The sequence below is a fragment of the Lytechinus pictus genome, chromosome 5 (genome assembly GCF_037042905.1).
Source record: "Lytechinus pictus isolate F3 Inbred chromosome 5, Lp3.0, whole genome shotgun sequence".
Lineage (NCBI taxonomy): Eukaryota > Metazoa > Echinodermata > Echinoidea > Temnopleuroida > Toxopneustidae > Lytechinus > Lytechinus pictus.
The window spans coordinates 4,387,613-4,403,046 of NC_087249.1; the positions used below are offsets into that span (position 1 = coordinate 4,387,613).

The following is a 15,434-nucleotide window of genomic DNA, read 5'->3' on the forward strand; positions in this document are numbered from 1 at the left end:
ATCTTGCACTTGTCAATAACAAATTTTAAAATGGTGATAAAAGGTTACCCCACTCAACAGAAAAATGTCGCACAAGACTTTGATGTTGAACCAGTGAAAGCAACTCCATTAAAAGTTTACTCAATCAAATTGCAATTACCATAGTTTTTTGTGATTTCCATCAATCAAAATCAACGATTGCGATTGATAGGTAAGGCAAATAAAATTCTGGGAACTGAAAATAGTTAAGTCTTTGAAGGCAACCTCTTTCATAATCTCATCTCATATTAGTTATTTTTATTTTGTAATAAACCCTTTTTTCATAAAAATTGCAATATATAATTAGCCAATGATTTTTCTTTTATTAGATCAAGCATGTCAAACTTATTGATAGGTCGACTACGTTTGTTCTTTGGAGAATTTGGAGGTGGTAATAAATCATTTAAGTATATAATTATATTTTTCATAAACTGTTTATGTTGAAGAATAGACACAATAGCTATGTAATGGTGGTTTTATGAATTTTAGACATAATTATGCACGTACGGGACACTTTGCAATATGCATTGTATTTAATAATAAATAAAGGGGGAATACTTCGTTATAGCCTATATACGGAGCATATTTTCTGTGTTTTTGAATACTTATTAAACTCTCGTTCTTATTCACCAAAGAAGAAGTATTCAATATTGATGATATCTTGATCATGATATATGACAAATATAATTTCAGTCAGCAAAAATTAAATGGTCCCATAAAAATCTATTCCCAATCGTGCAATTAATGTCAAGTCTTGTTCATTGTGTTTCGAGTAATGTTTTTGTCCCATGATTATCGTAACACAATTGAAAAACAAAAGGATTATATAATTTAAAGAAACTATAAACAAAATTCTTAATAATACTTCTAAAAAGAATTTGATTCAAATACAAAATCATTCCGTCAGAAAATAAGAATGAACGAGATGGATATTGTTTTTATTTAGCAAAAATATATTATTTTAGACCTTGGCAATGGGACAGTTAAGTAGAGGTGCCGTGGCCGAGTGGGCTAAGGCGCCTGGCTATGCATTTGCTTTTAATAGACTCCATTCATTTTGGAAAAACATGTGAACAATACGACACCCATTTACAAATTCAATGCAAATATTCCAAATGTTGATCTACAGCTCTCGATTTCCTAATTCCTTTCTGTTTTTATTTTTAACTCAAATCTTGCATTAAGTTGTTTCAATGTATTCAGTTTATTTAATATCATGGCATAACGTTATATCCCCCTCCCCTCCGCGTGACACGCAGACAAATGTATTAGGAATATGATCTCAAATGAAAGTGATGAAATATAAGAAAACATTTTTTTAATGTTTTAGTAGGGCCTATCGCTAGTTCGTTTCTTCCTGAAAAACTTGTTTTTTCGCTTGGAGTTCATCTTTGGTTTATGTTTTGTGTGCTGTATTTGTGTTAGAATTTGGGGCAAGTTGGGGTTTATTGTGTACGTGTTTTTTTTTCTTATTTTTTGTTGTTGTTGTTGTTCTTTTTACAACAGAAATTGCACACCCAACTCTCAGTGCACTTTTTTTTCCAACTGAGATATCCCACATGTTTATGAGCACCGTCTACCAGTCTTCACCACCAACCACTGACCAACGCTACGCTAACGAACACTTGCTGCCCTCTACGTTCGTTGGTCTTCATCAATTTCTATCAAGCTAAGGAGTACTCATACTACTTGAGCTTGGCCTTGGTAGTCTGCACAATTTAAGTTGAAGTGGCTTTGATTTTACACTGCGAACATGGATGCTAATCGATTTTTCAGGAGATATTCATCATAACTAAGCCAAGAATTCTTCATTGTTGTATTAAGATGCAAAATTCAGCAATAGATGGAATGAGCAATGAGGTACGCTGATTGCAAATGAGAAGCAAGTCAAGTGCCGTGCCCCACATGTCTATATTCGTGTAAGTATACATGCATAAGTGCATGAAAAGGCGCTATCCCTATGGACGGTCTCACTAAGTTTACTTCTCTCTCATTAATAAGACTAAGAGACATAGTCAGATGTAACTTATGATGAATTGGTAGTGTTTTTTTTATTATTGGATAATGCTGTAAGTCGAAGCTGTGATCGGCGGCGAAGCACACCGAATGATAAATTGCCAATTTTCATTTTCAATCGTCATTCCATATCTGCACAGAATATAGGAATTTCGAGCCGTTGTTTATCTCGAAGTTTGGGGATTTTTTTGTCGGGATATGTTTAAAGTGTTTTGAGGTGCTAGCTATTTATATATTTAAGGAAAGAACTCTTGTTTTCTGAAAAAGAAGTGTACATGTTTCTGTAGAAGACACATTTTCGTAGACTAGAGTCAGAACCACTCACACAACATGCGAGGTTAGTATACTAACCTCGCACAACACATGTGATTTCATAGTGCATTTTGACGTTTTCATTCATCACACGAATGTGAGGGACTAAACTACGCCAAACCTTTCAATATTTGTCCACTATGTTAATTTTGATCGTATGGTTTAAGTTTTTTAGAAAAAGAAATTATAAATTATTTATTAAAGTGTTTTTATCGCTTACCTCCAAATCTCAACCAGGATACTTCGCTCGGTCCGTCCTTAGTCATCCTTCGTACTGCGGTGGAAATTACGCAAACAACAATCGAAATGCGAAATTTTCCTATCGAACATTCTCGATTCAAGTCGTCGGCGCATAATAGGAAATTGTACCAAAAATCAACATAGTTCTCTATTTATTCAAACAATTTTTTCTGGGGTGCACTTGACCTTTAAGAGATTTTCCAATGAAAATATTACATGGAACTTGGAAATACAAATCATAATTTGGTTGAACAAAATGTTTTCTGTTAAAGTATAAAACAGAAGAGGAACATATCCTTCACGTATTTTTATATCCAAAATATGTTGCCTTAGTATGGAATAATCACAATGACATAAAATGAAAATGGGTAAAGTACCTTCCTAATGATCATTGAGATTTCGCCTATGGAATCATTGTTTAATAATTTTCAAAGCTTTAAATAGATGAAAATGTTCATTGAGAAAATATACATTTATATATATGAACAAAATGATAATGTCCCGATTGTTTCGCATTACGTGTGTTAGATTGCGGGCGTTTGTGTGTGTGTGTAGGAAGCAAGATATTCGTGTTAATGTTTGCACAAAAAAGGAGAGGGAAAGGGAAAGGAAAAGGGGAGGGGGAAAGGTAGAGGAGAGAGAGGGAAAAGGAGACCATAAAATAGAAAGAAAACAAAGGAAAGGAAGAGGGGAAGGGAGAGAGAAAGAAAAATGGAAAGAGCGAGAAAAGAGTAGGGGAGGGAGAAAGGAAAGAAAAGAAGGGAAAGGAAAAAGGGAGAAAGGGAATGGAGGGGGCGGGAAAGGAAAGGAGAGACAATAAAAGACAGATCAGGGGAGGGGGAAAAGTAGAGGAGAGAGAGGGAAAAGGAGACCATAAAATAGAAAGAAAACAAAAGAAAGGAAGAGGGGAAGGGAGAGGGAAAGAAAAATGGAAAGAGCGAGAAAAGAGTAGGGGAGGGAGAAAGGAAAGAAAAGAAAGGAAAGGAAAAGCGAAAAAGGGAAGGGAAAGGGAGAGAAGAAAAGAAGGGAGAAGACGAAAATGGGGAAAGGGAGAAGGAGAGGGGATGATGAAGGGGATAGGAAAATGTCAAGTTTGAAGATCTGCATATTAACACTAAAACAAAATTAGACTCCCATGTTTTATTTATAAAAATACCTTCTTTTTCATGATTATAAAGGTTCAAATGCCCTCGCATTATTTTTCATTTAGATACAGTCCTGTCATCAATATCAATAACTCTAAGCGCGAGCTTCGCGCTGGCATCATTTTTGTAAGTGACATTTATGATGTTGTTCATATTTTAAAAATGTCCATTTGTTGAGGTTTAAATGTCCAAAAGTTCAGCGCTCGCATAATTTGTAAGGTAAATAGGCCTACCCTTTTAATTGTTATACAAAGGCGCTTATACAACGTCCAGAATGCAGTTCGGAATATTGAAAATAACTAAAATAAAATATGATGAAAAAGTATCGTTAAGACTGAATTAAGAAAAAAAGAAGCTCACGTTTCACGCTCGCATTTTGATCCGTTAGCTTGTGATAATAATGGTGACTTTGTTAATATATCTTAGCGGACATGTCCACCTTTTGGTGCTTCAAGAAAAATAAACACAACACACAAATAATAATAGAAAACGAACAAGAATAGAATAGATAGTTACCTATCCCCCTATCCCACTCATGAATTCTTATTTAAAAGTCCCCAAAACGTCTTTTTTTCGTGTTAGCTTATTTCATATACATATATATATATATATATATATATATATATATATATACAGTGCGTCCCAAAAAAAACTATACACTTTTGAAATGGCTGCCAAATAAAAAGTATATCACTTTGGGGGAAAAGACATATATATATGGAAAGCCGATAAAGTCGTCTTTCAAATGACACCAAAATGTTGGAAAACTATTCATGCTTGAGTGAGCACTACCCGCTTAAACAAAGGGTATGAAAATTAGGGTGGGCAGGAATTAGCCTTTCGGTTTCTTTCAGTTTTTGAGAGGCGAGTCCCTTGGAACTTGCAAACTGGAGGGTTTTCTGATGAATTGATGGTCATTCATTATCAATTTAAATTGTTAGAGCAAATTTCATGAATTATCAAATTGAAATTCCATGCATGAGTGAGCATGAATTGCAATCTTTAGTGAAGCATTTTAACTTTACAATGTGGGTCTCAGCAGTGTGTTCATTGGAGTCAGGAGAATAGGGGTAAGAAATGACTTCAGTGGGTGAAGTAAGCTGATGGGAAAAGGGTCAAAAGAACGTTTAGCCTCCCTCCTACAGGTCCGTCCCTCCCCCTCCTGTTGAGATTGAGACTGATTGCTATTACATGTACGCATTAAGTGCAAAGCGGACTGTCAATTTGATAATAAATTCTGAAAATTAGATCATCAACTTTTATCTATCAATCATTCAATCAACAATCTGTTAGTAAATAAACTCAATCAATGTGATCAATCAAATATTCACCCTTTTCAATAAATTATCAATCAAACATTCAGCTTTTTCAATAAATCATTTCATAAATCATAATTAGTCAAGTTCTTAATGAATCATTCAATGGAAAAGAAAGACCCATCAACCATCAGTCACTTGGCATTTTAAGTTTTAAATACCAACCAAGAGAAAGAAAGGGGTGGAGGGCGGGGGTGAGTACATGACATGTAATTTGTAAGAGAACACAAAGAAGAATGCCCCTTTAACCCAGTCTTACCCTATCTCATCCCCTTGCATGTAACAGGTACCATCACATTACCCTGACTCTCACAAGCACACTTGCTAAGATCCACATAACAAACGAAAAATGCTACACTAAAATTACAATTCCTGTTTACTCATGCATTACATTTCAATTTAGTAACTCGTGAAATTTGCTTAAGAAACCCAAACTGATCTCCATTTATCAGTAATTTAGCATAACACCCTTAACTTTGCAAGTTCCAAAGGACTCACCTCTAAAAAAAATGGAATTAAGGCTAATTCCTGCTCACCCTAGCAAAGGCTAGTCTCTCAGGAGGGGTGAAAGGGGTAGAGAGAGAGAGAGAGAGAGAGGGGGGGTTAAGTGTTCTGTTGACCCATATCCCGTCAACCTACTTCCCCCACCTAAGTCCTATCCCTATTCTGACTTCCATGAACACATTGCTGAGATCCACTTAAAAAGTGAAAAATTGTATTTCATGTTCACTCATACATTAATTTTCAATTTAATAATTCTTAAAATTTGCTCTAAAAACCTAAATTGATAATGCTTGATCATTGATTTATCATGATTTATCAAAACATCCTCAACTTTGTAAGTTCCAAGGGACTCGCATCTCAAAAACTGAAAGAAATTGGAAGGCTAATTCCTGCCCACCCTAATTGTTATACCCTTTGTTTCAGTGGGCAGTGCTCGCTCAAGCATGAAAAGTTTTCCAACTTTTTGGTGTCATTTGAAAGTTGACTTTATAGGCTTCCATGTATGTAAGTGTTTTCCTCTAAAGTGATATATTTTTTATTTGGCAGCCATTTCAAAAGTGTATAGTTTTTTTTGGGACGCACTGTATAGGTCTCCTCATCATGGTTATAAAAAGTGCTCAGAATGTTTTATTTTCAAGTCCTTGTATCAGAATTTTCAGCTCGGGCAGCTCTATCGCATTTTGATTACTATCCTGTTGATTTATTTACTTGAACAAAATATGTAAAATGTCCAGCTTTTAGAACAGATATCAAAAAAAGGTATTCAACTTTGATCATAGATGAGGAAGAAGAAAAAAGTGCAAAAAAATAGGAAACAAATTAATGTGACGTAATTTTTCTTCATTTCAAGGCGACTCTTTACATTTCATCATCGCTGATGGCGCTACAATAGAAAATACCGAATTGACAGCAAAAAAAAAACAGAAAGAGGAAAATAATGCTGAGCGTCTAAAATGCAGCTAGCAGTACAAGCTGCAGAACCGTAAACAAACATCTTGTGAATAATATCGCGCGCCCTCTTTAAGCAAAAGTTTACAACCACGATTACCCTGCGGTATCTACGTGAAGATCACGAGAAAATGCTTTTTTTTTCTTAAAAACACACCAAAGAGAAGACAAGAAACGATCCATACGGTTCGGTAAGTGTCATAGCTCAATTAGAAACATTATTTTAAAAGGAATGGCATAGTTATTTTAGTAAAAAGGGTGTGAAAAATTCGCGTGCACCATGTGCATATGAATCCTTCGCACGCGAGATGCATTGATGCCATGAGTGACTGGCAAATAATAAAAGTCCCCAACGTCACATATCCATAAACAGTTGATCGGGACGTGTTTCAAGTTTGTTTTTAGGTAACTATGGCTAAAATTAATTCTATAAACTTGTCATAATGAACCCCAGTTCTCCAAAAAGAAATACAAATGATGCATTATAAAACAATACCAATAGAAGTCCTAAATATCTCAGATTACTAAACGGATGATCAGGAATATTTTGAAAGTGATAACAAGAAAAATTATTTAATATTCCTTCCATTATGAACTCCCATTCTCCCAAAAGAAATACAAATGTCACTTTTTTAGATAACCGCGGAAAGGAAAATAAAACAGAATAAAAGTCGACAAGTCGTAAGTATCTAAAACAGACGATCAGGAACATTTTGAAATTGTTAACAAGAAAAAAATATTTCATATACCTTCCGTTATGAACTCCCGTCCTCCCAAAAAAATTATAAATGAAGCATTATTCAGACAACAGCGGAAAGGAAAATAAACAGAATAGAAGTCGTAAATATCTCAGATTACTAAACGGATGATCAAGAACATTTTCAAATTGTTTTGAATTGCTAACAAATAGAAATTCATTTTTTTATACCTTTCGTTATGAACTCTCGTTCTCCAAAAAGAATTTTAAGTGACGCCTTATTCACACAACAGCGGAAAGGAAAATAAAAGAGAATAGAGGTTGTAAATATCTCAGATTACGAAACGGACGATCAAGAACATTTTCAAATTGTTTTTGATGTGCTAACAAGTAAAAATATATTTGATATACCTTCCATTATGAACTCCCAATCTCCAAAAAGAATTATAAATGATGCATTATTCAGACAACCTCGGAAAAGAAAATAAAACAGAATAAAAGTCGACAAGTCGTAAATATCTAAAACGGACGATCAGGAACAGTTTAAAATTATTTTGAGGTGCTAACAAATAGAAATACAGTTTTTATACACCTATCGTTATGAACTCCCGCTCTCAAAAAATAAATATATATATTTATGTATATATTTTTTTAAATGACGCATTATTCAGAGAACCGCGAAAAGGAAAATAAAACAGATTATAAGTCGTAAATATCTCAGATTACTAAATAGACGATCGGGAACATTTTAAAATTGTTTTTATGTGCTAACAAGTAAAAAAATAAGCCTGTCTTATATACCTTCCGTTATGAATTCCCATTCTCCAAAAAAGAATTATAAATGATGCATTATTTAGACAACCGCAGAAAGGAAATTAAAACAGGATAGAAGTCTTAAATATCTCAGATTACTAAACAGACGATCAAGAACATTTGATAATTGTTTTGAGGTACTAATTAGTAAAAATATATATGATATGCCTACCGTTATGAACTCGCGTTCTCCAATTTTTTTTTATAAATGACGCATTGTTCAGACAACTGCGGAAACAAAAATAAAACAGGTGATAAGTCAGAAATATCTCAGATTACTAAATGGACGATCAGGAACATTTTAAAATTGTTTTGATTAGGGTTTTTATCGTTGACAAAATTCTCTGTCGATATCATGCTAAAAGTATCTTACCAATGTCGACAACTATCGACAAAAGAACATAATCAATACGCTTCTTTTATGCATTATAGTGCTGTCACATACTCACGTTGGTCAAAATTTGTATCTACCACTGTACCAAGAACGCTTTAAAATCCGATCATCATTCAACGGATGTAAATGACTACATAACATCTTTCAACAAACATATTTAGCATAAAAACATCCTCATATTTTACGTTATTAGCATTATTTTAGGGTTGGATAAAGTTTTATCGATAATTTTAGGGCTTTTCGGACATCGTTCTGAGCAGTCAACGTCTTTCGCCTATCAGCCATTTTGATATCATGCTGTACATCTTCGAACGTAGAGGGCAGCAACACATGGCTGCGTGTTAGCCACACAGTGGTACTGGTGCTAGCTGCCTTCTACGTTAGTTGGTACTTTGATTGAATTGAGCTTGCGCTTGTGATGTTTTCGATTTGATCGAATGGAGTCGAGTGCAGTCATGATGTTTGGATTGTCACGATCTCACCCCCACTTCGCTATATTAATAGCGGAGTGGGAGTGAGATCGTGTTTTGTGGCTAGTATTTTGTATTCGTATTTTGGAGTGATTTCTGTTGCTTTTCTGTGCAGTTTGAGGAAAAATATGTTTTCCGTTTGAAAAGTCACTTTCAAAGGGCCATTACCGTGAATTCCTTGAAATCGCGGAAAATCACTGTCCCTATATAATATCGGGTATTATCGACAACGAAAGGTTAGGCCTATCGATATCGCTAAGTGGCAAAAAACAAGCGATTATCGACAGGACTAGCGATAAAGACGTTATCAATTACAGCCCTTGCTTTGATGTGCTAAGAAGTAAAAATATATTTGATATACTTTCCATTATGAATTCCTGTTCTCCAAAAAGAAATATAAATGACACATTATTCCGACAACGGCGGAAAGGAAAATGAAATAGAACAGAAGTCACAAACATCTCAGATTAATGAACGATCAATTGGGAAAGTTTTGAAATTGTTCTTGGGTACTGGTACTACGGCTTAGATTTGATTTTATATACATTTCGTTATTATCTCTCGCTCTCCGAGAAGAAATATAAAGGACGCATTTTCTCGACATCGTCGGAAAGGAAAATAAAAATGTATAGATGTCACGGTGATCTCAAAATGATTGCACGATCTAACAGGAAGTGTTTTAAAATTGCTTTGACCTCAAAACTGTTTAAATATTGCACCAAGAGGTATTTCAAATGGCCACCGATCTACCGATACACATTGTATGATCGGCGATAAGGGGGTAAAAAAGCCAATCAGCCGTGATTAGATCATTATCGGCTGATGATCAGTTACAGGGTCGTTATTGGATGAGTGGTCACAGAAGTAAAATTATTGAATCTATTCGCCCGGGCACTGTCTGGGTTACAACAACAACATTCAATAAAGCAAGGCATGACTCAAGTTTTTATATATTTTTATCGTCATTTTTTAAAATTTTGACGATGATTTATCATCAATCATATCAATGTTGCCGATAATATGACTCAAGTTTTTATTTATTTTTATCGTCATTTGTTTAGATTTTGACGATGATTTATCATCAATGTTGCCGATAATGCTAAGCTACTGCTGGTTGATCAGCAACAATGTCGAGAAAATTGAATTTTGTTTTCTTGTTTTAACCACCATCAACTTGAGAAGTTACTGTAGTCTTATTTGTTAATCCCTCTGATTACAGGTATTCTTACAAGTGAAGATGAAGGTGTCAAAGAAAGGATCCACCCTTGACAAGACCAAGATTTGCAGCAAACCCAATATAAGCTATGAAGCCAAGATCAAAATACGAAAGATCCCTAGCCAAAATGTTGTACATCGGTTACGGTTCAGAGAAATCTATCGTCCGAAATATTTGTCACATTTCTCTCTCACAAGATCATTTCATCAGAATGTCTTTCCAAATTTCACCATTGTTAATGTGGAGAAGCCACCTTGTTTTTTGCGCAAGTTCTCTCCGGATGGTCGCTATTTCATAGCCTTTTCCTCGGATCAGACTTCTCTTGAGATATATAGGTTTGAAGGACCAGCTGCGGCTGGTGACCTGCTGCAGAATCTTCACTCAAGCAAACCAGATGTGGCAGATGCAGAAGCGCATAATGTCCGTGGTCAGCTCTTTGAACGATTCTTTGTACTGTGGCACACTGTAAACATAGCTCCAAATGGTGAACACCTAAACAGAGAATGCAGTTTGTTCACCGATGATGGCAGGTATGTCATTGTTGGATCAGCTGTCTATGTCCCAGATGAACCCTATCCTCACTTTTATGACATGTATAGGAATAATGAGTCTGTATCACCAACTCACCGATCTCCTCTTGAAGATTACTCCCTCCATCTGATAGACTTGCAGATGGGTGTCTTGTGTGATACTCGGACATTCAAGTGTGATAAGATCTTCCTGTCCCACAATCAGGGGCTCTATCTCTACAAAAACATTCTAGCTGTCCTGTCTGTGCAGCAGCAAACCATTCATATCTTTCAAGTGACTGCAGATGGTAGGTTCCTGGATGTAAGGACTATTGGAAGGTTTTGTCATGAGGATGATGCCTTGGCTGTATCCATCTTGCGCTATGAAATGCCCTCCTCAAACTCTAGCCAAAATGAACGACCTTTCCGTGACGCTTGCATCAACTCCTTGAAGCACAGGCTGCTTGTGTACCTTTGGAAGCGTGCTCACAGAGAAGGGACACCCATTGCCATGAGGCACTTCTATCAACACTTTGATATCTTCAGGTGGTTACGGATGTGGAAGATGCAATTGCTTGATGAAGTACACCTTCTGATCAAGTATGCCAGTGAGGATGTGGTGACATTACGGATGACTGATCCAACTTCCCAACCATCTTTCTTTGTTGTCTACAACATGGTCACAACTGAAGTTGTTTCTGTCTTTGAGAATACTTCTGAAGAGCTCCTGGAGTTGCTGGAAAACTTTTGTGACCTCTTCCGAAATGCCACACTTCATGCTCACACCCAATTGACCTGCTCAGCATCAAGCAATGTTTATGCCAGACAGATACAGAGGAGATTCAAGCACACAATCATCAATGCCAAATATGGAGGGCACATGGAAGCTGTCAAAAGACTTCTTGCTCAGTTGCCAATTAGTTCTCAGTCCTACAGTAGCAGCCCATACTTGGACCTGTCCCTTTTCAGCTACGATGATAAGTGGGTGTCAGTGATGGAGAGACCTAAAGCATGTGGGGACTATCCTATCAGGTATGAATTAAAGTTTCTTTTGAGAGCAGTTAGCTTATAGTGTCAGAGGTGTAACACAGTTGAATGATTTAATTTTGAACAAATAGAATAATTGCATATTTGTTCAAATTTTAAATTAAGATATAAGTTAGGCCTATATATTTGGAAATTAAATTCAGTTTGAAACACACCTTTTATTGAAGTTCAATTTGCTGTTAGTTTCATCTTTAAAGTTGATGCAAGATTCCCTCTCCATTTCCACTAGATGTATAATGATTATATAAATTTATAAAACATAGATTAAAACAAATATTTATTTGAAATCTTGGAAATATAAGCAAGTACTTACTAACTCCTTGAAGTATTACCCCATTGTATAGTACTCTAATATTAATTCACCTTTTATTTCCAATCTTCAGGTTCTATGCTAGAGATTCAGGCATCTTGAAGTTCAAGATCCATGCCGGCCTTGTAGGACGTCCTTCCCCTCCATCAGCTCGTCGACTAGTGGCCTTCACCTTCCATCCGTATGAACCTTTTGCTATCTCCGTTCAGAGGACAAACACAGAGTATGTGGTCAACTTCCATGTGCGTCACCAACCAGCAGACTGAGGATTGTTACAATTTTGTTCATGGACAAATCTTTTGAACAGGGATAGTTACATTTGAACCGACTAGTCCCTGTGTGAAGCCTAGATGGGCATTACAGAATTTAGTAATCAACAGATTAAGTTGATTTTAGTAACTTTGTGAGAGCTTGATTAGTTTGTTAAAGTGTAATATCTGGCACATCAAATTTTGTTCATACATTGGAAAAAAAAACTTCAGGACTTGTTTAGCAAACTTGACAAATTCCTGTCAAGGGGAAGTCCTTGTTGGATTTATAATGTTTATATAAAACAAAACGAACACACAAGCATGTCAGACTATTATCTTATTCTTGTCTTGTAGAAAAATGTAGAAAAATTACAACAGAGTATTTGAGGAAAATCCAACAGCATTCAAAATATGATGTATGAGTTTATGAAACTGATCACAAATTTGCAATTCTGACTTTAAAAATTACCTTGCATGAAAATCGAAGTCTTAGTTACAAGTGTTTGAGCATTTTTCATGCGAGTGCATCACAGCTGTAATCAAGTCTTAAGTGAATTCTTATGTTCTATTCATCTTGCATATAATGGTCACATCCAGCTGTACAACTCTGAATCTATATCGAGTCTCTACCACCCTACTCTTTAGCATGGTATGACTATTTTAGCTCTGTGTATATCTGGAAGTAAATGCATACCCCCTTGCTTGCAATGCACAATTGATTTGCAACTTACTTGCTGCAAGACTTGGCTCCATTTCCAAAGTGACCTATTTAAGTGGCCTATACGTCCGACGTGAGAAGCATATGCTTGAAATAGGATGGCTGTGCATATCATAGCCATGCCATACACAAATCGTTTATTGGGTATTCCACAGCCTCCTTGTATGCTACACAAAGGTTAGTATACAAATTTGCCACAGACCACATGCACAGAGTTGTATGACTGGTTGTGACCAGAGGTTTACATCAAGAGAGGAACCACATCCAGTAGAAACATACTTTTATTTGGAATATTACTGCATGCACTATTTAATTGTATCTGGGGCCCGTATCATAAAGAGTTACAACTGTTGAAACTTTGCCATTATGATAACTGCTATGGCAACAGGGCTCAGCAGCCATTCAAAATCAGGGTCACCATGGTAGATGCCATAATTGCAAAGTTGCAACAGATGTAACTCTTTTATGAAATAGGCCACTTGACCGGAAATTGCTGATCGTGATGGTTAATTGATTCATTGATGAGAGAGGACCTTGTATGATGATAATAAAAACAATTACCAATTCATGATTTATTCATTACAACACTTAGTACAAAAATTTTCATTTGTAATGGAAATTCCTTAACCTTTTTCTGAACTTTTCCTGCTATATTATTTTTTACACAAGCAGATTTAATTTGTTGATAAATTTCCCAGTAATATGATGTTTCTCCTTGCTGAATTGTCAAAAATTTAGAGCAAAGCCATTGGATCTGCCATTAATTCCATGAATATTGTTATAAGCATTTGTTTACAAAGCACTGTTATAGTAGGGTAAGCATGCTGACATGAATAATGCTTTTATATTACGGAAAATGGTTGATATTCCTATGGGTCTTTTTGCAATGATTGAATTGACCCTTGGCTAATTTTGATTATACCTTTAGGGAGTGTCAGTTGCTAAGTCATTCACCATGTAAGGATTATTTTAATCTTGTAGTAAAGTGTAACCAAAAGTTCATTCGGTTAATGGATTTACAAGAAAAAAGAAGAAAAAAAATAGTATGAAATCGATTTCTCTTCATTATCCTTGTTGTGAATATCAGATATTAAAAGAAAGGCCAAAGAGCATTCCTTAAAAATGCAGACAAAAATCCTCATTGAATCTGGTCTTAAAGCTGGTTTAATAATAACACCCAGTGAATATCTATACTTTATTGTATTCTAATGAATTTATATTTGGACTCTCATTCATAATGTTTGCTTTCATTTGGCATTATTTTTTTAGCATGTAAAACAGTATGATTTGAAGTAATTTTGAACTTAGTTTTTGTGCAATTGTAATTTGGGATGATTATTATTTGATAATTTCCCATATCATATGTTTATTTTTTCTTTAACTTTATAATATACTGGTTAATCTTCAATGTAAACTCACAAATATAATTTGTACAAAAAATGTATAGTCCATTGATTTCTGTTCATTTTTGTATGTATGATTAGATCAAGGACAGATCTAGTCATCTGACTCTACCCCCCCCCCCATCCATTACTGGCTATTATTTTCACCCTATTGCAAAATGTTGTTTCCCTATTCTATACTTTTTTTTTTATTATTTAAAATTTGATTGAAGATTTGTTTTCGTGTTCACAACAATTTAATCTATTAAGAAATTTGTGAAGAGATAAAACCTGATTTCAAAGAAGATATCAATTTAGAATTTATGAAATAGTCCTATGTGTACTAGAATTGTCTGGATTCCCATCAGTGCAAAGGATTCTGTGTATAGAATGTAGATATTTTACCATAGAGGGGGCTATACAACATTTGCATCAATAGCTTTTCTCATTCCTCAGGGGCCCGTTTCTCAACACCGTCATAAGTCTAACTTCTTGACTAAATCGGAGAGAGTGAGCTACTTGTCCGCTAACCGTTTCACGAAGCCCTCTTTACCAAGATCGGGTACAACAACCTCACTAAATATTTATGACACCTCCGAACCTGTCATAACTTCTTTCTTAATGACGTAGTGGCATCACATGGGTAGACTATGACATGCGAAAGTGCCTAGAAAATCTAAAATTATAATCTTACGTAATCAATCATAGGGGTTGAAATTACATCACAAAACAAGTGGGTTAATGCATTCAATGATAATTGTAATACAAAGAAACTATAAAAACTGTTGGTAAACGCCACAAAACCATTCATTTTGAAATAGTAAAATTATTTAATCGATAAAGATTCTACCACGTCAGGCCATCCATAACTGAACTCGTATTTGTTGTTTTCAGACCCCTATTAACAGTTGGATGAATTCTATCTCTAATTTATGCATATAATTTGTCCAATATCGTATCTTTCGGTATCAATGATTAAAAATGTTTTGTTAATCTATATTTTGATGACGTTTGAAATCGTAAAAGTCTGTATAATCATCATTTTACAAAGAAAACCGTTATGGTTTACTTTCGTAAACTATTAAAATTGGGTATCCTGGGGGTACCCATCTCAACATCCGCAAGTGA

At 35.2% G+C, this 15,434-nt stretch overlaps 1 protein-coding gene across 1 annotated transcript; it reads left to right on the forward strand.

Annotated features, from left to right (window-relative positions):
* The first annotated feature begins 1,678 nt into the window (after positions 1-1,678).
* On the forward strand, positions 1,679-15,434 carry LOC129262543 (DET1 homolog). Its single transcript, XM_054900671.2, has 3 exons — positions 1,679-1,937; positions 10,093-11,630; positions 12,029-15,434. Exons 2-3 carry the CDS (start codon positions 10,111-10,113, stop codon positions 12,219-12,221), a joined length of 1,713 nt encoding a protein of 570 aa, XP_054756646.1. The 5' UTR covers positions 1,679-1,937; positions 10,093-10,110; the 3' UTR covers positions 12,222-15,434.